General features: G+C 44.9%; 1 protein-coding gene across 5 annotated transcripts in view; it reads left to right on the forward strand.

The window, feature by feature from the left end:
* The first annotated feature begins 198 nt into the window (after nucleotides 1–198).
* The window catches only part of STIM1 (stromal interaction molecule 1), a 104372-nt gene continuing 81989 nt past the window's right edge, over nucleotides 199–22581 (forward strand). For 4 of the 5 annotated variants that reach the window (XM_064505273.1, XM_064505276.1, XM_064505275.1 and 1 more), the window contains exons 1-2: nucleotides 199–310; nucleotides 1137–1408. In XM_064505273.1, the coding sequence (XP_064361343.1) occupies nucleotides 1300–1408 (109 nt within the window). In that variant the 5' untranslated portion in view covers nucleotides 199–310; nucleotides 1137–1299. Of the gene's footprint in view, nucleotides 311–692; nucleotides 917–1136; nucleotides 1409–22581 lie in introns of those variants that run through there. The other variant, XM_026117607.2, reaches the window with a different exon arrangement.

The following is a 22581-nucleotide window of genomic DNA, read 5'->3' on the forward strand; positions in this document are numbered from 1 at the left end:
CTCGCAGCCCTGAGGTCTCCCATCCAGGCCTTAACCGGGGCCGGCCCTGCTTAGCTTCCGCGCCGCGCCCGCGCCCCGCCTCGGCGCGTCCCCGCCTTCGCCCGCCAGAGGCCGCTGCGGCTCGGCGGCGGGGCGCGGGGAGCCCGCCGGGGGCGGGGCGTGGGGGAGCGGGGGGGGCGGGGCCACCCGCCCGCCCCTGATTGGCCGGGGCGGCGGCGCGCGGCAGCCCCGCCCCTCGGCGGGTCTCGCGCCGCGGCAGTTGGCGCCGCCCCCTGTCAGTGAGCGTGCGGCGGCGCGGCGGCACGGCCCGGTGCGGAGCGGAGGGGAGCGGGGGGGGAGACCGCCGCGAGGGCAGGGGAGGGGGGGACCCGGGGGAGACCGGCGCGGGGAAGCCCGGAAGAGACCACTGCTAAAGGGGGGGGGTAGGGCCGGCCCGGGAGACACCGCTGCGGCGGGGAGGGGGGTGTCCCGGGAGGAACCACTGCGGGGAGGGGGGGGGGTGTCCCGGGAGGAACCACTGCGGGGAGAGGGGGGGGTGTCCCGGGGAATCCGCTGCGGCGGGCGAAGGGGTAACCCGGGGAGAGACCACTGCTGAGGCGGGGGGGGGCAGGGCTGTCCCGGGAGAGACCACTGCTGAGGCGGGGGGGGGGGACACGGTTCTCCCGGGAGCGACCACTGCGGGGGGGGGGGGGAGCCGGGAGGAGCCGCGGCGGGCTGGGCCGGGCCGCCCGGGCCCGGCGGGTGCCCGGGCTGGGCCGAGGCGGCTCCGGAGGCGGCTCCGGAGGCTTTGGGGCCGATCCCTGGTTCCGGTTTGCCGTGAAACGCCGGTTTCCAGCCCGGCGCGGCTGCCGCAGCGGCCGGGGGGGGGGGAGGGTTTGGTGAAACCTCCACGAAAAGGGAAAAAACCCCCAAACAAGTAGGTTCCTTTTTAATACCGAAAGATGAGGGGTTTTGTCACTGCTTTTACCTCAGAAAATCTTTGAAAACGCAGGAGTGGGGAGGTGTTTTCTGGGAGCAAGGCGCTGTTTTGTTTAGGGATAAACACCGGTGCGTGACCTGGGGTGGGGGGAATTTCATCCTGGGCAGGTTTGGGGGAAAAAACAACCTTACAGTCTCTCCATCCTGTTCCTCCGCAGCCTCTGGAGTTCCCGGGTGCCTCTGCCGGAGCATCGCCCGCTGCGCCCGCGTCGCTTCGGGATACGGCGCGCCAGGAGGCTCGGCCGGGAGCTGGGACGGCGGCGGGGCCCGATGCGGAGCGGGAGCTGACGCGCGGGACAGGAGCTGCTGAAATCCCCCGAGATGGATCTATGGTCGAGAGCGGCGGTGTGGGTCCTGTGCGGCTTTCTGCTGCAGCAGGGGCAGGGGGAGCGGCCCCCGGGTTCCCACCTGGACGAGACGGCCATCGCAGGTAAGGGTGAGGCCTTCGAAGTACTTTTGCTATAATCTTCCCTCTTTTCCAGAATTTAGAAAACGTTAGAGACAGACTACTGCTTTTCAAAACCCGTTAGCCCCTTCGAGGCCTCTGCGCTGTCTGTTTTGATTCCCGTGTGCTTATGTGAAGGTATTAAGGGTCACAAATCTTCAAATCCCCTCGGTGCTGCAGGGGATCAGTCTATCCCATGACAGACTTCTCATCAGCAGCGTGCTGGGTCTCGGTGCAGCGTGCCCTTACAACCGCGGAGCTTTAAATCCGCTTTTTTAGCTCCGGTTGTTTCAAATAGATGCCTTCAACAAGGTACAGCAGGCTAGTCTAGTGCACCGCTAAATGGCATGGGCTCAAGCGGTAGTAAAACACCGACTCGTTTTGAGGCTATTGCTCATTTATTAGAGCTGTTGTTAGCCATGTCTCTGAGTAGGGTATGGCATTGGTTCTGAAATCCACAATTTTCAGGGTTAAAGGACCCCAAATAATCCATGTTTACTTTTGAAATGGACTCCGGCTATTTGCTAATGAGAATATTTTGCTGTTAATTTTGGATTGATCTATTTAAAAGATATCAATATTTATTTTTTTTAAAAGACATTCCTGCCAGGGCAAACTGTTGAGCTGGAGTGGGGGTCAAAAATCTCCACAGTTGCATAACTGCAGCGTGCCTTCACACTGGCCGCTTTCAGTGTCTGCTTTAATTGCCGTACCCTGGGAGGTGAGCTTTGGCCAGAGAAGAGCAGAGGCAGGGAAAATGAGACAGCTGACTGTTCTGCTTTCTCTGTTTCACCCTTACATCCTTCCCCTCCATCACCAAAAAGCCAACAACCAAACAGAAAAAAAAAAAAAAAGACAGCCAAGCCTCCAAACTTGGAGGTTTTAGGGCAAATTTTGTCTTTGCGAACCAGGCTTTCATGACTCGCTAACAAAACTGCCAAAAGCCAGTCGTAGGGGAGAGGTCGAGAACTGACTGAGCCAACATGGACGCTGATCTGTCGCGTGTCCTTGTTGCAGTGCCCTTAGGTCAAAACTGGAGGCATATTTAATAAAACGTGCTGCTTTTCCTGTCAGTAGTTAAGCAGAAATCTTCAGCTCCGTACTGTTACAGGAGAACTGAGTTCTCGCATGCTCCCAGGAGGATAAAGAAAAAAAAAGAGCAAATTGTGTCCTGTGAGTGCTGGAGATCAAGGGTTTGATGCACAGAGGGAAAAACAAACCCCCCACCAATGCTAAAACGCTGTTGCTTGGATGCGGGCCAGCCTTTATTAGCATAACGTTCTGCCCGAAAGCGCTGGGGCCAGCGGAGCCGGCAGCCCCTGGGTGGCTGCGTGCGTGCGTTGCGCTCGGGGTGGTCTGGATCCGCTCGGGAGAGCCCTGCCGAGCGCAGGTTTCCAGGTGGAGTGCTTCATCGCTCAGGGCAGTAAAAAAGGCTGTCAGGGATGCACCTCGAGGCCCGCGCGCCGGGGTTTGGCGCCGCGTGGATGCAAGCCTGCTCCCTCCAAGAACTTTTTCGGCTGACGTGTTAATAAGCCCCCTAGGACTGTAACTCACAAATTTTATGGATATAAAGTAGGAGGTGTGCGTGTGGGTGTTGACTTTAATGCCGGTAAAAGTCACCGCAGTGGTGTTGCTAAGAAGGCACTGCACTTTGTTTTCAGAGCTGGCTCACAATAATAGGGCAAGTCTGTGGAATTTTAGTATCAGAGATGCGATCAGGAACTTGGTGTTTGATTCTCGAGCAGGGAGATTGTTTCACCTTAACGACGTGGTGATTCATTCCGTGTTTTTTCTTTTTCGTACGGGCCAGAGCTAGCTATTCTGTAGTGAGTTGCTTTTTATATTCTTTATATGAGATTCTAAATTCTTCGGCCAGTTCATATCCAGTCCGCTCCATTACAGAAACTGGATCTCCGCAGTCCTTTTGATGAAGCAAGGTTTATGCCTCCAAGGAATTTTCGGATGAGTTATTTTTGGAGGCCCTGCAGAAATGTGGCAGCCCTGGTGATTCAGCTGCTGACTTGCTTTTCCTCTCTGAACAGAATCAATGTAGAGCAGCGCAGGGAGGGGAGCAGTGCAAGAAACCTAGTCTCTTTAGATCACCCGCAGGTAGGTTTCCCTGCAAAAGAGGTGCTTTTCATTACTTTTGTTTTGTCACAACGAGTAGGTTTAAAAGGCTGTTATAGTAACACGTGTGGCACGCTGCAAGAGAATAACTGGTTACAGGTAAAAAAAAAAAAAAGCAGATAAGCACACTGATAAATAATGCATTTGTTCCCTCTGAATGCCAGTAACTTATGGCATAGCTCCACTGTGTACCTTGTTTGGGTAACTGAACTTTAATCTGCTTGTTGCAATCTCTTAATGCAGCTTAAAGCAAATGTCCTTTAAGATCATTTTGCCACTTGGTTTTAAACTTTTAAAATTATTGCTTGTACTTCAGTGTAGTGAACATCCTCAGACAGTGCACACCACTTTCCTTAGGTAGTTCTCTGGAAGCAGAAAATGAGAATTGGGTTAATTGGATGCATGGTTGTGATAGCAAAGAGTGTGAAATAGAGGCAGGTGTTTGGAAGATTTTGAAAGTGAAACCGTTCATTTTCTTTGACATGGCATGATTTTAATGCTAAGAATTGCCAGTGCTGGTCACTTATCTGTAGAAGAGAGAGTGAAGGTTTTCAGGAGATGCAGAAAAGTGATCTGTGCAGAAAGCAGAAGTGTGAGTTTTAAGGGCGTCAGCTGATCAGGCTCACTTTGCTCAGAGTCCGGTGCATAAACAAGAGGTGTAGCCACATCTTTACTGAGTATTGGTATGTGTTTCTTATTCCTGAGGTTTTTAAGTGAGGGGTTAAAACGTGCAGTTTTCTCCCTGAAGGAGAATTAGAGCTGGTGACTGAACGTCGGGGAAAGTCGTACGTCAGTCTTTCTGCTGGTTTTGACTTGTTCAAAGGCAAGCGTGGCTAATGACTGCCTCATCTCTGGTCTTTTCCTGCCTGTGTCAGATGTAGGTTTGGTTACGGTACAGGAGCCGTTTGATAAGCTGTAGAGAGTCAGGCAGTAGAGCTGTGCATTTTGAAGCTTTAAAGGCGAGAAGGACATTAATAGATAGTCGTGACTTTCCGAGTAGCGCAAACCTGAAAAGGTGCTTGACCTCCCGGATCTCCACAGCAACATTTTTTTTTGAGCTAAAGCATATGTTTCAGAAGAAACGTTCTGTCTTAAAGACTTTAAACAGTGGCCCATCCACCCAGCTGTTACACAGGATGTTCTCATAGTCACCCTGTGGTTATTGTTTTCACCCACTTGTGCTTATTTTTAGCATGAATTTGTCTAGCTGTAGCTTCCAGCCGTGGGCTCTCATTATGCCTCCCCCTCTCTATTCCCCTTCCTCCCTCCCAAAAAATACAGGCAAGAAAGGAACCTCGTGGACATCATTATGAATATTCCCGTTGGATAATTTTTCTCTTTCCACTTACTATAATCTGTCAGTTACCTGCTTTCCAATCTATTTAATATAGGCTTTGTTTATTTTTCTTTTGGCAGCAGTCTTTGTAAGAGCATCATTAGGGATTATGTCAAATGCTTTACAGAAGTTTTACATGTGTTCTCAATTGCTCTGGTGCAAAACTTTTAATTTTTGTCTCAATAAAAATACTAAGTTTGTTTCATAGGCTGTTTTTCATTAAACCATATAGTGATGTTGCTCTCCTTTATTTTTCACTTCACTGCCTTCTGCACGAACCAGTCCTCGTGGACTGTCAAATATCAGTGCTGCTTATGTTGGAGACCTTCAGGTTGAGCTTGAGGAGCATTCATAGGTGTTTCAAGGAAAAATTTAATTATAGGGGAAATGTGCTTTGGCTGCTTTATGGTGGCTGGGATTCATTCTTGGTTTTCTTGATTGTGGTACACTTTTGTCTGCAAGTGTCCGCTTTTTTAGATTCGTACCTGCTCTGTCTCCTTGGAAGTAATGTGGAAATAATAAAGTCTGCATTCCTCTGAACCTAATTTCATTTTATGCTTGGCTTGTTTTATGTGATCTTACATTCATATGTATGTGAGGCAGTTATCTGTAGTGTTTTGCTTGCACTAGGAAACATCTTGTCTTGTTTGGGTCCCTCTTCTGGCATCATTTAGGTAGACGAGTGATCCTTGTTTGAATTCACCCCCTTGATCTTTTAACCGTTGCAGGAAAGAGAGAGTCTGGCTGGGCGGGTGAGGTTGGCCTAGGCTCTGGGAGACGCTTCTTGTCTGAATGGTATTTGGCACAGGAGCCCCCCCAGCTTGGGGGCCACTGTATGTTACCAGAACGCAAACAATAAAAATATTATAAATAAAAATATTAAGGTAGTATCAAAAGAAAACCTGAAGGCATATGCTCAAAATTAATACATTTGCTTTTGGGCTTTGATGCTTCTTAATTTTATGTGTAGCTTCGGTTCAATGGTTAACAAAATAAGTGTGATGAAAGAGGCTACAAAAACAAGGTTTCAATTAGTGTTTAATTTGATCAAGATAAAAAAAGAGATTTTAATTCTTGATTCTGAATATGCTGCGTCCAAAGTACCATAGTCGAGAACTCCTGTAGTTATGATGCTAAGGTGAAGATTTTTCTGGGAAGTTATCTTTTACTACAGGCTGTGTAGCTTGAAAAGTAATTGTTTTGATACTTAGAAGTTGCAGTGAAATCTTCTAAAATGTGTCCACACATGGACTTATTACATCTTTTGAAAGCCTGATGCAGTGATTTTGAAAGGTGAGAATGGCTGAGTCAGTGGTTACTTTATTTATCAGTTTAAAAATTATCATTGCCAGTTGCTTAATTGATGAAATACTAAGTCAGCGCGGGTGTTTCATGGTACTGAGGTTTTCTTCTCCTGCCATGACGCCAAAATCTGCGTCTGTCCTGCTCATTTGCCAGAACCCCTGATCCATCCACAGCAGCAAGAAAGATGCTAGTAGAAATTATCTTCACAGAAGTCTTTATCATTTGACGTCATGAAGTTGGCATAAATCAGTGCTGTTAAGATAAAAACAAGTAATTAGGCTACGATTGAACTGGCTGGCTTCTGATGTTTGTTAACCTTCCCAGTGCCGTGTAAACCGAGCCAAGGCAGGTTTTCACCCATCGTAGGAGCGTGCCGGGAAGCCTTCGAACGCTCCTGCAGACTGCGCTGAACCTTGGGATTGTGGAGACAGCGTATAACCTGACTTTTCCAAACTCACCTTTTTTTAATGACTTTTATAACCTCATCTTTTTCACAGGCCTGGAGAAAGTTGTGATATGCTATGACCTGTTAAGTTTTTCTTGCTTTATGATGAAATGCCTTTTAAAATATTCCTCGTCTCCAAGCACAGAAGGATTTTGTTACTGTGCCTTTTGCTTTAGCTGCAGTCAGTTCTCTCCGGATAGGCACTTTCGTTAGCGTAGAAGCTGCTGCACGTGCTCATAGCAGCTTCTGGGCTCGGCAACTTGGAAAAATCCTGGTGGAAGGCAGAAAGAGCAGTTTTGTGGCTTGTTTGACATGCAAGTTGTATGCCAAGGCCACGGTGCTGACGCCTACTGCCGTTGTCGGAGGATTAGCTCAGGTGAGCCGGCTTGCCGCAACGCGCTCTTCTGCCGCCGTGCTCTGCTCTGCGGAGACCGTCATTATGGTTTTGGCAGTGTTATGTGTCCTTTTTGCGGGGCAGGCTGAGGGGGCAGAGCCTATCCCTGAGAATAATTTTTAAAATACTACCTGAAAATACTAAATGTTTCTCTCTGCTTGCCTGGAAACGTTCAGGGAAGCACAGTCTCTGCTTTGTTTAGCAGTGGTTTTTATCTAGAGGAAGTAATGTTCTCAGAGCTGGCAAAATTGCCATTTTTTGACATCAAACCGTGGCCTTATATAGACTAAGACTAGGACTAGATTGTTGTGCGTTCAGGCTGATAACGTTGCTCAGGAAAGCAGTCCTGGCTCCTGCCCCTTGCTTCTGATGCCTTGGTTGGCCCCACAACTTGCAGCAATGCTCAACTGGAGCAGAAAGTTGATTTTTCTTTGAAAGGCAGCTTTTTTCATACCTCAGTTGCCTCCCAGGTCATATTTTCGGATGGATCCCTTTACCAGCTCTGCTGCTGTCATGGCAGAGAGCAGCTCGGGTGGAACAGAGCGGTGAAGGCTTTTCTTTCCTTGCTGAGGAGTTGTGCTGGCCTAGGTGCATAAAAAGCGTGTTTTAAAACTTTTCAGGTTACTCACGGCCTTGACCTCACCACATCCGGGTGAGAGAGGGAAATCTGACTTTAACCTTTGACCACGTGGAAAGCTTAGACAGAGGGAGGCCAAATTATTAGGCATAATAGGCATAACATAAGTCTAATCTCCTTTGTTTAGGCCAAGGATCTGTCTAACCTGGTACCTTCTCTCTTTCATGGCCCGAAGCAGATGCCTAGGGAAAAAGTAGAATTCGTGTATGACCGAATTTATGGAAGAACTGGAAGCTGAATGCAGTTGTTCAGCCAATTTTGGTGGTGTCTTAATCACGCAGCCCTCCTTCCTCGGGGCCACACCTTAGAAAACCCTTGCGTGTCCCTCTCCACCCGCTGCGGGATCGGGATCGCTCTGCCCAGGGCATTTCCATTGGAAGTCTCTCCGGCTGCCATGAGTCATGCCGTCCTACCCTGCACCTCAGGGCATTATCTGCGTTTCTCCCTAAATATGCAGCACTGGAATGACCTCCCACGGGAACAAAAGACCATCATGCACTTGCTCTATATCCTGCTTTAAACTGTGCATTTTGGTTTTACATTGTCTAAGATAAAGCAGGGATATGTACGTATACAGACATATATGCATAAGAGATCCAAAGCAGGAACCCTCTCCTGCCTGTACTTTCCCCTCAGAAGGGAATCAAAGGATAAATTTGTGATTAAAAAATAATTACATCACTTACAGTGTTGCTGGAAGGCTCTATGATGTTTTGGTGATCACGGTATAAGAATTGATACAGAAAGTGCCTCAGTTGAAAAGCAGTGAGAAAGAAATGGCATTTGCTTACCTTTTCCCCACTAGTTTGGATTGTAGGATATTTGGTATATATTGGTGCAGTGTCATTCATTCCTTGTTAAGTGTTAATGGCTGCTTTTTGTCCTGGTAAGGAGCAGGTCTATCTGTCCTGCATGTGCTGAGCTTTAGGTCTGTCTGTCCTGCGCACGCTGAGCTTTAGGCAAATATTGTAGGGGTAGCTGGATTATCATGTGATAAGACATTTTTATTTCAAGATCTGTGTGATTTTTGAGGCTGTCTCTTTGCTTCTAAAAATTCTTCCACTTATTAAACTTAGAGGCTGCAATAATTAAAAAAATGGCACTTGCCGTGGCACTTTACCCTCTCTATAGCTCTTAAAGCCCAGGTTCAGCACAGAGGTTAGTTTCCTTTTTGCTGCTATTAACTGCTTGACTGCCACTGCTGTTGTGTTTTTGAAGTCCTAAAATTGCACAACCTTTTAGTGTTGAAAAATCTGATTACTTCATTAATTAGCATTACTATAAAAATAAAGCTCAGAAGCAGGCAGAACAAGCATGAGGCTTTGACTTGACGTGAGGCATGTTATTCCAGGGGAATTCTGCCATTCCCCCTGGAACAAATCTTGTCGTATTTGGTGCAGATGTGTTTTCCCTAGCCAGTCTAACCGTATGTGACTCAACTATTGATATGTCTCGATAGTCCACTACCTCTGCTGATGCAGAACTGCGTGGTGGAAATTGGAGGCAGGACCCTGGGTTAACTGAGGTTTATATGAAGATCTGCGATGTGAGGTGGGAATCCCTCTGGTCCAAGGTTGGGAAGGAGATTTGATCATTCCTCCTTGTATCATAGTCAGGTTGTACCAATACCATGTTTCACGGCTTTTTGTATGCTCTCCCTGTTACAGAGCACAGCTTTCGGGCCTTTAATTCCCCCTGCTCCCAGGGTCTTTGGTTTGTCGTGGATTTTGAGAGGTGTTTTGTGAATGTGTAGGGAATGGCTCTTCTCTTGACTCGTTTGCCTTTGGCTGGATGAACTGATCCAAGTGGGTCTTTTCAGTCCTTTTTCTGACAGACTTTAATATTTCCTTATGTTCTTTTTAATCAGCTCCTTCAGTCCTGTTTCATTTTCTGGCATCTTCGTAACTCCAGTTCGCTCTTGGAACGGCTGATTTTGATCCTTAGGCAGGTAGAGATAGCGCAGCCTTTTTGATGAGTCCATTGCTTCGTTACTCTTGCAGCATGTAAGCCCTGCGAATCTGCCCTTCACTCCTTGCACCGACGTGGACAAAAATTAGCACTCTGCCAGTGGTGCTGGCTTGGGGGCTGAGTCCTGGTCACTGTGGTAGAAACGTTCCTGGTGAATTCTACTTTTACCTTCTTAAAACTGAGTATTAACCTCTTAGTTGCACGAGGGAGCTCAGCTCAGTGCTGCGTTGTGGAGAGCCTTTCCGTGCGGCTCTGCTGTGGAGCTGGGGATGCGAGGTGGTACCGGGGGCGATGGCAGGACCATGCCCAGTTGAGGGATTTGCTCCTCTTGGCAGTTACAGGAGGAAGTGCCCATCTCTAGAAGAGATACTAAAATCGTCAGAGAAGCATAATGAAGTCATTAAAGTACTGTATTGTGCGTGTTGTGCTATATGGATCCTCTGTGCTTGTTTGTTTTATGAGATAATAGTGCGATGCTTGTTTGCTTGGATTATAGACCTATTTTTAAGTGATCTATTTTTTCCACTTTGGAAAATACATTAGCTCCCTGTGTGTTGTGACTTTCTGTGCAGGCTGGCTTGGGAGCCGCTGAGTATTTCTTAAAGTTGTTCTCTAAGCCATGTAGGTTGGCTTCTCTCTTTGGCAGCTACTTATGTGCCAACCTTTACTACTGAAAGCTGTCTGCGGGATCTGCAGAGACAGATATGGCGCTTCTTTTTAAGTCTACTTTATCTGAACAAGGAGCTTCTCGTAGTTTTGGATGTCCTGTCCTTTCACCTCTCTGAGGCTTTGAAATCACAGGTGGTTTTAGTGATTCCAGTCAGCCTTTAGAGTATGGTGAAAACAGCGGTAATCTGATAGGAAACTACGATACTTGTTAACAAACACACATTTGCACCCCAAGTTTTGTCATAAAAGACAATATTTTTACGGTTAAGTACCGCTTACCTCTTTCTCCCTGAAGGGCTGAGTTTTAAGGTCAGTTCAATTCATTATTTCAGGTTTTGAGCTTTAGTGCCTGAAATTCTGAGATTCTCAGAGGATAGAAACATAATAAACATGAGAACTTTAAGAATGTTCAACATCTGAATTATAAATGAACAGCTTGCTTGTTTGAACAGTCTGCTCCTTTTCTTGTCAAGTTAAGCTCGTAAGTATTGCAGGAAAGGGAGAAATAATTCAGGATTAAAGCTGCTAAGCAATAAGTATGTTTAGATTTGTAAGAGTGCCAGTACAAAATTAAATCTTTGATTAAGCAAGGAAATTATTTTTTCCCTTGGTATAGACAGATAATTTGGGGGGGCAGAGATAATTTCTGAAAATACTGTTCTCCAAATTGCAGCTAGTGTTAATACTCTCTGAGTATTTTTCATTCTAGCTGCTTTGCAATTGAAGGCAAAAATGAACATATGGCATCTTGTGCTGGCCTGGAGAACTGGAGAACTCGTGCTTATTACTGGAGATCTTCTGAATATCAAATACTGTGAGAACAACCTTCAGAGTAGTAAAGTATTAGTCCTTGTCAATCCTGTCTGAGATGGCTCTTCCTACCTACAGAGCACGTTACCACTGAAGACTAGTGTTGGTCCATTGTTATAGCCTTTTATTTAAGGGAGAAAGGCAATCGAGTTAATAGGCTGTGCAGATTTTCATGGTGCCTAAGCTTTCTCCTCCCTTTTAATGTTTTATAGCTGGATCAGAGTTTGCTCTCCTTTGCCTTCTGAGTAGTTTCCCCTCAGTTAAACATCTCCTTTTGGCCTTTTGGCCCCTTGGACCACACACTTGTTGGATCACTTGCTATCTTCTGGGTGTTTGTTGATCCAGGGTCCCCTAGCCATTTCCTAAATCTTGTTGATACACAAGAAGTTGCTCCCCTGTATCAACCTCAGAATAATGATCCATGGTCTCTGTGGTGCCTTTAAGCTTGTAGGAAGTCAAAAAATAGTTTAAGGAATAAAAGCATTTATGTAAAAATGATTAAAGAACGTCTTTGAGTGTTTTGTAAAGGAGATAGCTATTTGATATTCCTAGTTATTTCCTGGTGTAACTGTGCTTTAATTGCAAACTGAGGTATGGATTTTTGTGTGTGTGTTGGACAAATTGTGGAAAAGGTCTGAAAAGAATGATGCATCTTCCTCCATGCTTTTAATTGCATGATTTGTGAATCCTTGCACATCTAGCTGAAACTCTCGGCATAGAAATATATGATGGATCAGTGTCTGCACTGGGATAAGCAGCAGCAGCTGTAACCTGGGATTTAAACACAAAAATATAGTAGCTTCTAGGAACTCTGGGGGATTTCGTAGAATATAATTGCATTGTATTTTGTCCAGCGTGGTGGGTTCCCATCTCCACGTTTTATAAAAAGTGTCACAGGATCTCAAATGAGAACATTTCGTTTGGTTCTCAGCCCTCGTATCAGAGGTGATCCTTGGCAGTGCACCGCTGCGATAAAATGGCAGTGAATCGGACCAGCACAGCACTGAGTGAAAACTAGCACTGAGCTGATTCACCAGCAGGCTCCTATTAAAAAGTTAATTGAGGATTTTCTCATGGTGTAGTGAATTAGCCTAACTTGGTTTAGAATGCCAAATTCTAATATAAGATGGGGCAGGGTCATAGCTGTCGGTTTGATAATAGTGTCTGTGAAGTTATGAGCTTTCCTTCCTCCTGGTAGACTTGATTTTTTTTTTTTTTCCAAATTTATTATTGCGATAAAAATACTTGAAATCATCATTTGAATCCTCAACTGGACTCTGGAGAGAAAGTCCCAAAGCAATGCTTGTAATCCTTGATATACGCTGATTTATGTGGAGGGGAGCCCACACACTGTCTTCAGTAGTGTTTGTCCTAAGATATATGAGTTACAACTCTCTGCCACCATGCTGTGAAAATAAAAAGGTTTTTCCCTTCAGTGCTGGTAGTGTTTCTTCAGCTTCCAACAGAGGCAGTGACTTAAATTGGTATTTGTGCAGCTTGGCTTGCTTTAGGAAGAATAGTTTAATTAAAGCATTTCATGAAGGTCATCTGAAGAAATGAGAAGGTGTGAAATTGGGGAGTGTAAAAACTGACTTCAAAGATGAAGATGTATCTGCAGTAATTCTGGTAGTAATAAAAAAACCCTGCAGATGAAATTTTCTCTGATGAGGCAGAAGATGAGGGAAGGTGGCAGTTGCTTCTCTCCAGGGCGCGTATCCTTTTGGCCCTGGCCGAACACAGATGTGTGAGGGTCACCTTGCTGTAGCCGTGATCGTGCTCGAAACCGGAGGAGTGTTTTCAGCCCTGCTGAACCTGGAAGGGAAGTTCAGAGGACCCAGCAGCAGCACGGTTCAAGAGCCGTGGGAGAATCATCCTACTCGTGGTTTCTGTCAGCGCTTGCTGGAATCGCTCTTGGAAGCTTGTTGTCTCGGTGCTGGAGTGGATCGATTCATTTGTCATTGTCACACAAACCTCTGCGAATCACTGAGCCATCCCGAATGCTTTCAACGGCTGCTGTGCACCGGAGGGCAGTGAGGGATCTCCAGCCATAGGACACATTGCATCTACATAGGGTTGCAAGAGAAATGATGTCTTCTCGCAGTTGGACGAGAGGCAAGTCTTTATCCGGTACCGGCAGAACCGCAGTTGTCAAGAATCATGTGGCATCCCCGCTACGGTGGGTGACATAGCATGCCCAGGACCATGCTGTCCTTGGTGGTTTCTGGTGGGCCCCACAGTTTCCTGATGATTTGCAGTGTGTATTTTGTAGATAAACAGGTTTTCCTATTTCTTATTTGTTTTAACTTGGTGTATCATAAAACTAGAGTAGGTGGAAAGGGATAACTGGGGGCACTCAGTTCACATCTTCAAGGCTACTGACTGAAGACTGTTTTGCTACAACTGTTTGTATGAAAAATGGGAGACACAATCTCATTTTCTGCTTTTTTCTCCTGCCTCTCTTTTCTTCTGGAGGGAGGGAAGAAACTGTGTATAATTCTTATCTGCCTTGGTAAGGGCGAGACTCACCCTTTTGAGTTTGTCACCTAAGAGTTGTGTCTTAATCTAAATCTGTTTGTCTAGGATTCCTCTCCCATCACTGCAGAGATGGGTGTCTTCACAAGGTAGTTTCGTCTGTCTATTTTAGATGGAATGGGTTGCTTTCTGGAGGTGCCTGTTTCTTTGCATAGGTTACAGGGAGAGCTTGGACAGCTGGAGTTAGATGAGATGAAGCCCTTCTGAAGTGACAACACATGGCTTTTTCTTGTAAAACCTCTCTGAAGCTACTTGAATTGAGAGCTCAAGTCAGAAGACAGTTCTGTCTTCATCCTATAAAGTGCCTCCAGCTTGCTGCTGAGTGTTTGCTTTAGCATTACAGTTTGGATAAGTTGTCCAACTGGTTTATTTTTCATCTTGTGGCTATTTTCAGCCACCCAGTCTAACAAGGTGAAATGTCTGAGATGCTTTTCTGCTCCCTGTGACCGTGCTATAAGGAGGCAGACTCGAGCGGAGCGGCTCTCCAGTGGGGAGTGCCTCCAAGAGCACCCCAGCCTTTTCCATGGTTAGTAGCCTTGGGCTGTTTTTTAGCGCTGCATGTTAGCACTGCTTACTCAGTTCTTTTATAACCAGAATAATAGTCTCTATGCAAATTCTATGAACGCTGAGAGAACCAAAAAAAACCCCTCAACCGTTAAAATTGCTTTCTCACCTTCTGAAGAGACTGAGGCAGGGAGTGGGCCAGGAGACATCGAGCACCTCAGGTAGAGTTGACTTAGCAGGGCTTTTCACAAGAGATGTTCCAGAAGAAACAACTAGTAACACAACCAAATTGTCATTCCTGGGTAGATGGGCTATATCACTCTTGGCACACTGGTTTTGCTAAAATATCTGCTACCCTGCTGGTGGTTGCCCAGGACGAAGGGGTAAGGGGAGATGTTTCACCTGACCCCTTTCTTCCATTGTAAATGCTCACATTTGTGATTGTACTTGTTCCTTCAGTGCTGGAAGAAACCCTGACTGCCATTCACTCAAAAAGATTAATTTACAAAAATTAGTCTTGCTTCTTAGTTAAAGACCAGAGATAAAGCTGTGAGCAAAGATAGCTTCTCTTCGGTGTCTGCCAGATATTTATAGGCCCAGATTAGACTGGAAGTTTGTTGCTTCGAACTCGTCATTACTGTGATACCAGGGTTCCTCACAGTCTCTAATATATTTAACTTTGTAATACTGTATGATGTGGAAACACTAGTCCTTTCATTTCAGATGAAGGATTAATGTGCAGCGATGTCATTGTCAATCGGCAAAGCAGGGACTTGAACCCCTCTGACAAACGTCAGATTAGTGGCCCAGCCTGGAGAATCTCTATCATTTTCTAGGCAAGGCTAAGAAGCAGCTCATAATGGGTGAGTTCACTGAATAATGGGAATTTGCCCAGATTTGTCTAACGTAGAACTGCAACAAAACGAACAGGTTGACTTATAATGTAGATTTAGCATCTCGATGTGAATCTGTTCCTATGTTGGGTCTGCTAAGTTTGTAAAGTCTCTCTCCCACATCTTCAGGTTGTATCCTGATGGAGGAATGGTCCTCTGAATACAACACTTTTCCCCTGGATGCAGTGCTTGGCAGCGGCGTGCTGGGCTCTGATCATTGTGAACTTGTGTTACGTAGTGGGACAAGAAAGACTCTCCGTGTCTCTTTCTAGATGATGTCACTAATGGTATTTTAAATCTCAGGCCTCTATATGTATGCTAATCTAAAAGCAGTGCTATTTTTTTAAAAAAACAAATTCAGAATTTAAAACTTAATAGCCAAAAGTGGCCTTCTTTAATGAGAGAGTTCAGCAGATTAGCAAAGAGAGAGTTTAGTTTGAGGTGTATCATGTACGTTAGCCAGCCAGGAGGCCCTGGTTGCTGGAAGTAAGTTCTGGCTGCCTGGGTAGTCAATGGCTATTTGCCCTCCCTGAATGCTGTTTTTCTTAGAGGAATGTTTTCCCTTTGTTTTGGTAACTTTTTTGTATTTATTTTCCTGATCCTTCATTTTAAGGGAAAAGGCATCCTGGAAATGGGTTTGCAGAAAATAGTTTCTGTTAGAGTATTTGGACTTTGCTGAACTAGGCAGCCTTTAAAAAACACTTTAAAACATGCCCTGTCCGTTCAGTACGCCTCTGAAGGGCAGCGTGTTAGATCAGGCTTCTGCGTGGCATCCCATGAAGTTACACCTCTCTGCTGCTATGTCCAACGATGAAAACTCAGCCTTCTGCAGTCTGATTTTTCACTGAAGTTTTCATCCATAGCTGCTTTGGCTGGTTTGTCTGTAGCTGAGAACTGAAAGAAAAACTAGCAGGGATTTAGACCTGTTGATTAAGCCGCCCTCGTCAGCGTTGCAGCCGAGGTGTTCTTTATGCGACACACACTGTAGGCAGCTGTGATCTGAAAATGCACAGACCAGGTGGGTGATGAGAGTCCCATTGTTGGCACTTGTCCAGAGAAAGGTCATCTTCGTTTCCTCTTTGAGACATGTTTCCTGGAATTATGTTTGGCAGCTGGCTAGTGCTAAAACAAATCCCAGTAAAGTTTCAAAACACTTTTCCAAAGAGTTGTAATTAAATGGTAGATTGTGTATTCCCCTAACTTACCTTTAGTTGCAGTCTTCCTCTAATAGCTTGCTCTTACTTGTTTCAAACACAAATAAACTACAGTTACTGCTGTTACAAACCCATTTTACAGCCTTGTCTAAATGTTAGTGGTTGCATAATAGTGTTCGGGGTTGGGGTGAGAAGAATGCTCCCTTTTTTTTTTTTTTTTTTTTGATACTAGCTAAATTCATTTGAAGTCACCAAGCTCTTAGTAAAGGCTGGCTTAATTGTGGCAAACCCTGTTTGTGCTGGAAATACAGTTATGTGATAACTTTGACATTGCACCAGAACACAACTGTCTTTATGTATGCCTTGGTTAAATATTCCTTCCTGTAACTCAAGAACTTACATATTCAATAACATGTCCCTTTTCCTTGTGTATTTTTCTATTTTTGAGGGAAGAAAGTATTCTGCTAACAGGCAATTTTACCACTCTTTAACTTGTTAGAAGCTTATCCCAAGAGAGAGAAGCCTAAAGAAAAAGATAATCCGGAAAACAGAACAGTGTAACCTGTATTAATATGGGCAGATCTAGCATCATTGTAGTGATGGATGCTGTACAAAATGCACATAAAAGCTTAACTGCGGAGGATGTAAAAAAGGAGACTGTTTTTGGTGTATGAGAATGTTTGTATAAGATCAGGAGACTCCGCAGAAGTCATACGGTTTGAAACAGAGAAGGAAAACTAGCTAGACTTTTTTCTCTTTTTGCTGATATTGCAAATAGTAAGATTCTCTGTCTAAAGAGTTGGAGGCTGGAGTATCTTTTTTTCTATTGAATGAAGTATAAAATATTCAAAGGAGGCTGAACTTGCTGGATGTGATTCCTCAATACCTATGTGTTTGCATTAGGATTTTGCAGAGAATTTTGTTGGTAGCCAAAAATACACATTTAACAAGTGCAGTTCTTTATCTTAAATATAGCTAATATTAAGTAATGGTTCAATGTAACCCCAATCTAATATAGCAGAACAGAAATAACCCAGAATTTTAAGCAGTGACATAAAATCTTTTTCCTTCTAACTTAATTGTTACTCTTTAGATTCTGATACTTCTGGTTCTCCAATCTTCAGAGGCTTTAAGTAGAAAAGAACTTTGCCAGGGAGGGTTGTCAAGGAATTACCACTCGTTAATAATAACTTAAAAAAAAGAAAAAAAAAACAGATATGGTGTCCTGGGTTGCATTAGGCAGAGCGTTGCCAGCAGGTCGAGGGAGGTGATCCTCCCCCTCTACTCAGTGCTGGTGAGGCCACACCTGGAGCACTGGATCCAGTGCTGGGCTCCCCAGTACAAGAGAGACATGGAGCTACTGGAATGAGTTCAGCTAAGGGCTGTTAAGATGACTAAGGGACTGGAGCATCTCCCATATGAGGAGAAGCTGAGGAAGCTGGGACTGTTCAGCCTGGAGAAGAGAAGGCTTTGGGGGAGACTTTGTCAATGTGTATAAATACCTGATGGGAGGGTATAAAGTAGACAGAGTCAGACTCTTCTTAGTGGTGCCCATCGACAAGATGGGAGGCAATGGGCACAAACAGAAACACAGGAAGGTCCATCTGAACATAAGGAAAAACGTTTTCACTGTGAGGGCCGTCAAACCCTGGAACAGGTTGCCCAGAGAGGCTGTGGAGTCTCCATCCTTGGAGATAACCAGGAGCCGTCTGGACATGGTCCTGGGCAAGGTGCTGTAGCTGACCCTGCTTGAGCAGGGGGGTTGGACGAGATGATCTCCAGAGGTCCCTGCCAACCTCAACCCTTCTGTGATTCTGTGTAAATGTAATATATACTTCTTGGTAGGTCATCATAAAGTGCAGAATCTTCTTCAGAGCCCCTATCATCAAATACAGTGATTTTTAAATAATAAAAAAGAAACTCTGTTTTCTAAATAATAAAAAAGAAACTCTGTTTTCATCAAACAGTCAAAGGGAAGGAATAGCGGCCTCAGCCTGCTAAGAGCAAAACGCATTCAAATTGGAGATCATTTCAGGCTCGTAGTTGTACAAAGACAGTGTAATCGAGGTGAAGGTATTCTTCTGACCTGAAATGTTCGTGTAACAAAATGAATGGGTTGGGTGTGTGATATAGTATACTGCCTGAAGATGAGCACTAAAAAAATCTCTGTTTCCTCACCTTTTGTGCTTCTGTGCATGCCGTAATAGTTGGTAGAAAGCTTGGAGAAGAAAAGCTGCTAAAACTGTAATGATTTTGCTTTGCTGCTACTTTAATTTAACTCACGTGCTTAGTGATCTGCTGCCTTAGAGATATGGCTGTAGAAGATGAAAGGGGATTTATCAGTAGTCTAATGACTGCTAAACTTAGTCACTTGTTTCCTGGCTCGGAGCATGTGGAAATGCTGTGGAGATGCTGCTGCTGCTCTTGGGAAGTGAGTAGTACTAGCGCGCCTGGCGATAACGATCCGGCGGTTTCAGTGGTGCAAAGACTTTGGCAGGACAAAGGTGATAGGAAGAAGTTGTTGTTATTATTTTTTTTAGACAAGCTGATACAGCTGGAAAAAACAGACCAACTTTTCAGCGCAAATGCTTTTTTTCTGAGTGAAGATTGTAAAGCAGGTGGGTAGCCAGAAACGTGGCAAATCAAACACCCTCTTCATAGCACAAGTGGTGTCAACTCCGCAGCCAGGTCCTCTGGAAACGGCTGCGTGGTTCCGATATGGGAGCAGCTCGAAGGAAATGGGACCCGAGGGACTCAGCTCTTGTTCAAACAAAAAATATTGGTTCATTAGTGACAGTTTTCCTCAAAGCAAAGGTAAATGGGTTGTGCGTAGGTGACCCCCTCATTTGCTAATCTCTGGCGGTGAACTTTGGAATGCCAGCGGGTGGTTTGGGGCTGACCGGTGCCTAATGGGCCGCGCGGCTGGAGCCTTCCTCCCTCGGCTTGCAGACCGCTGAGCGCACGCCTTCCCCGTGGCAGGGCAGTTTGCCATCCGTCCGATTGCAGGGTTTGGATTGTGGTGGAACAACAAGAAGTTCTCTCGGTCGTTTTTTCAGAAATCGTGGAGATCCTGTACGCAGCCAGCTGCGGTGGCGTTGGGCCCCTGCAGGCTGGCTTCAAAAAAATGAGTTAAGATTTCATGCTTTTTTAGTACAGTCTGCACAGAGCATAGGTGCCCAGAAGCCAGTTTTACTGCAACTCCCCCATAACCCTTTAAGCAGAGTGGATGCATTTTCCACTGAATTGTCCAGCTCAATATCCATAAAATCTTGATTCCCCTTCAGTGGGGAAGGCAGCGCGGTCCCCCTTTCTGTCTGTGCTTCTCTTGGGAGCATCACTATAGCTGCCTTCTTTCATGGCTCTATCAAGGAAAGACCCCACGACATGTTTCTGTTAGGATTTAACTATTTTATAGCCGTCTATGACAAAGCATATTCAGTTCTTTCAGCTTCATTTTTGTGTAGGAGTCAAAATAATTTTGTTTCTTAATTTGGATGCTTTAAAAATCTTAATTTTTTTTTCTTGAGTTCATTTGTTGCTTTTTTTTCTTTAACAAATTCTGGGATGACAATTAAAAGCATAGACTCTATACTACTTTCTACCGTATCCTCTTTTTCTTTCTTCCAACCCCTCTGCCTCTCCTTCCCCCATGGCGTTTCATGTTATGCGGTAAGTGACAGTCCCCTCCATGTGTGTTTTGGAATAATAAGTCTTTAAAAGAAGTCAAGACTATTTTTTTTTCTTATTTATAAATATATACTTTAAATAGTACCTTCCGTTGTTGGAAGCTGCGCTGGTCTATAGTTAGCTCAAGCATAAATTAAACGTTCCCTTTCTGAAAACAGTTAATGGACGCTTATTAAGGGTTGATTACTCATGGTGGTGATAAACTATTTTAAACTGCTCTGTGATTTGATTCAGCTTCAAGTTTATATACCAGGCCTTTTCCATTTCTGAGGCCTGATTCAGCAGCGTGCCGGCCGTGAGCCATGCCGCGGTCCCCCGCGCCCCCGTGGGAGGGTGTTTGAGGGGGAGGGAGAATGATTTCTGTAATCCCGCTCCAAATGGAAAGTGCTGCTGGGAATCGTGCTGCACAGGCGCGCAAGGCTTTCTGCTTGTGGAGTTTTTGCATAGTGTTCGTACCTGCACTGCGAACCCTCATGCAGGGAGGACTCACGGGGTGCAAAAGAAAATTCGGCTTCATTTTTTACTGTCCTTGTGCTGCTGTGTTCATCCAAGAACCTAGTGCTCCAGGTAGGTTCACTCGAAGGACCAAGTCTCTGGCAGATTTCTGTGCTCCTGTCCTGTTCCAAAGCCTGACGTGATCGATCCTCCGTATTGAAACTCCATGGGGTCAGTCTGTTACCAAAATAAATAGTTATGGAAAAGACACTGTTTGTTCAGCTGAAATAATAATGAATGAGGTCAAATTCAACTCCAGCCTTGTGGCTTTCTGCCCAGGGGTGCCTTCGAACGGTGCTTTCCATCTTCGGCACTTAGAAATAATGAACAGAGATTGATCACGTCATTTCTGTTGTGGAAGGTAGCCGAAATTTTAGTAGTTAGTATTTAAATTTACCATTTGGAGATTTAAATAACACATCTAATGCATGTCATATAGCATGTATATAATAAATGTTCACTTTGCCAAAGCGTAGTAAAATGTATATGCATGTGCTGCAAAGTGTGTAATGTGGAGAAAACGTACTAGTAATGCCAAGTCTCTTGTTAGACAAGGAACCTTCCCGTGCAGATGAACTCTCTTAAGGACAGAGAGAGTCTGCTGAGTCTGCTCTTTGGTGCTGCTGGTGGGGTGCTGTCCTGTGGGACAGCCAAGCCAATTTTGTAAAATATTGTGGCTGAAATGTTTAATTATGGGGTCTCTTGCTTCTTCTATCATTTCTTTAATTTCTGTCCTCTGCAAATTATTGCTATTTGACTTGAACGTCATTTTCTGTAGTCAAATGTGGCCGTAATGGCTTTCTAGTTTGTGCTGCACAGTATAAGCCAAATGAGTCTTGATCCGGATTAAGAGCCTCTGAGTGTAATTTTAATATGCTGCATATATAAATAGTTAACGCTGTGTTTCGTTCTGATACCCCAACTGACTGGCTTTTGGAAAACTGCCTATCTGTTCTGGTTTCACTTATCTTAAAGCCTTGTCTTATCTGAACACCTCTGCAGGAGCGTGGTAATATTTTGGAGAGCAGCATGTTGTAAAACTTCTGATGTTGTCTTTCCAGTCTTCCTAGTGGGAAATAGCAGTCCAGACAACAGGCAAATAATGTTTTAATAATTATGGCAAAAAGGTGAGCTTCCATACTGCAGGTGAATCCTAATACCGGGTCAAATATACAAGGATGGGTCATGTTTTCAGCAACTTCTGCGTTGCAGTGAAAACATATCTGAAAGATAGATTTTGTGTAGACCCAGTAAGAATTAAACAATATAATTTAGCAAAGTCAGTGGAACAATAACCGTAATAATGATGGAGCTGTGTTAAAGACGGATTTGACATATTCTATTCTCTTAATTGTGTTTTTCCCTTGAACAACAGCATTGCTTTAGCATACTGAACGTTAAAATAGATTGCATCATGCTGAAACTCTTCCATGTGCGTACAAGATGAAAACCACATTGTCCAATGAGTTGTCAGCTTGCCTTATAAAGTAATTTTATAATGTAATTACTGCAAATAGCTGTGAAGATTTTTAAAGGCAGTCTTAGGGGAAGAAACAAAAGCAGTGTGTGATTATTCTGCAATTAGTGTTGTTCCCGAAAGTGCTAATGGCTGCCCTCGTCCTATCTGCAGGCCTTGTGGACTGGATCAGCTTATCCATTGGCTTTCCAGAAGCCTTTTTTCAAATTAAGGGTGAGGTTTCGAAAGATAGTGAGCTGATGCAGCAACAGCTTGCTGGAAACAGTTCTGGAGCAAGGGGAATAAAATTCAGCCCTGCATCTCCCAGAAGTCCCTGGCTGCGGAGGCGGGTGTTGGCGAGCCGAGCAGGCGCGTTGTCCGGCCTGGCTGGAGCGTGGCAGAGGGGACCTTCACGGACTAATTTTCTGATTTAGTGCTGATTGAAGTCTCATTCGGACAAAGCTAGATCTGGTAGAAGGCTGCCCATATAGCTTTGATTAGACTTGCTCAGAATAACTGTTGGATGGTTGATACTGGATGCTTGATTTGTGAAGTAGGAAAGAAAGCCTTGTAATTAATTCTTCAGGTTTATAAATTACCAGTGCTGCTGCCTGTCATCACATCTGTATCTTCCCGATTGCATGGTGCCTCGCAGTAACAAGCAGTACTGGTATTCTCCTGTAATAGGAAACCTGATGATTTTTTTTTATTCGTCTTAGTTAGGCCGAGTGTCCTATTCTGTAAAA

The sequence above is a fragment of the Dromaius novaehollandiae genome, chromosome 1 (genome assembly GCF_036370855.1).
Source record: "Dromaius novaehollandiae isolate bDroNov1 chromosome 1, bDroNov1.hap1, whole genome shotgun sequence".
NCBI lineage: Eukaryota > Metazoa > Chordata > Aves > Casuariiformes > Dromaiidae > Dromaius > Dromaius novaehollandiae.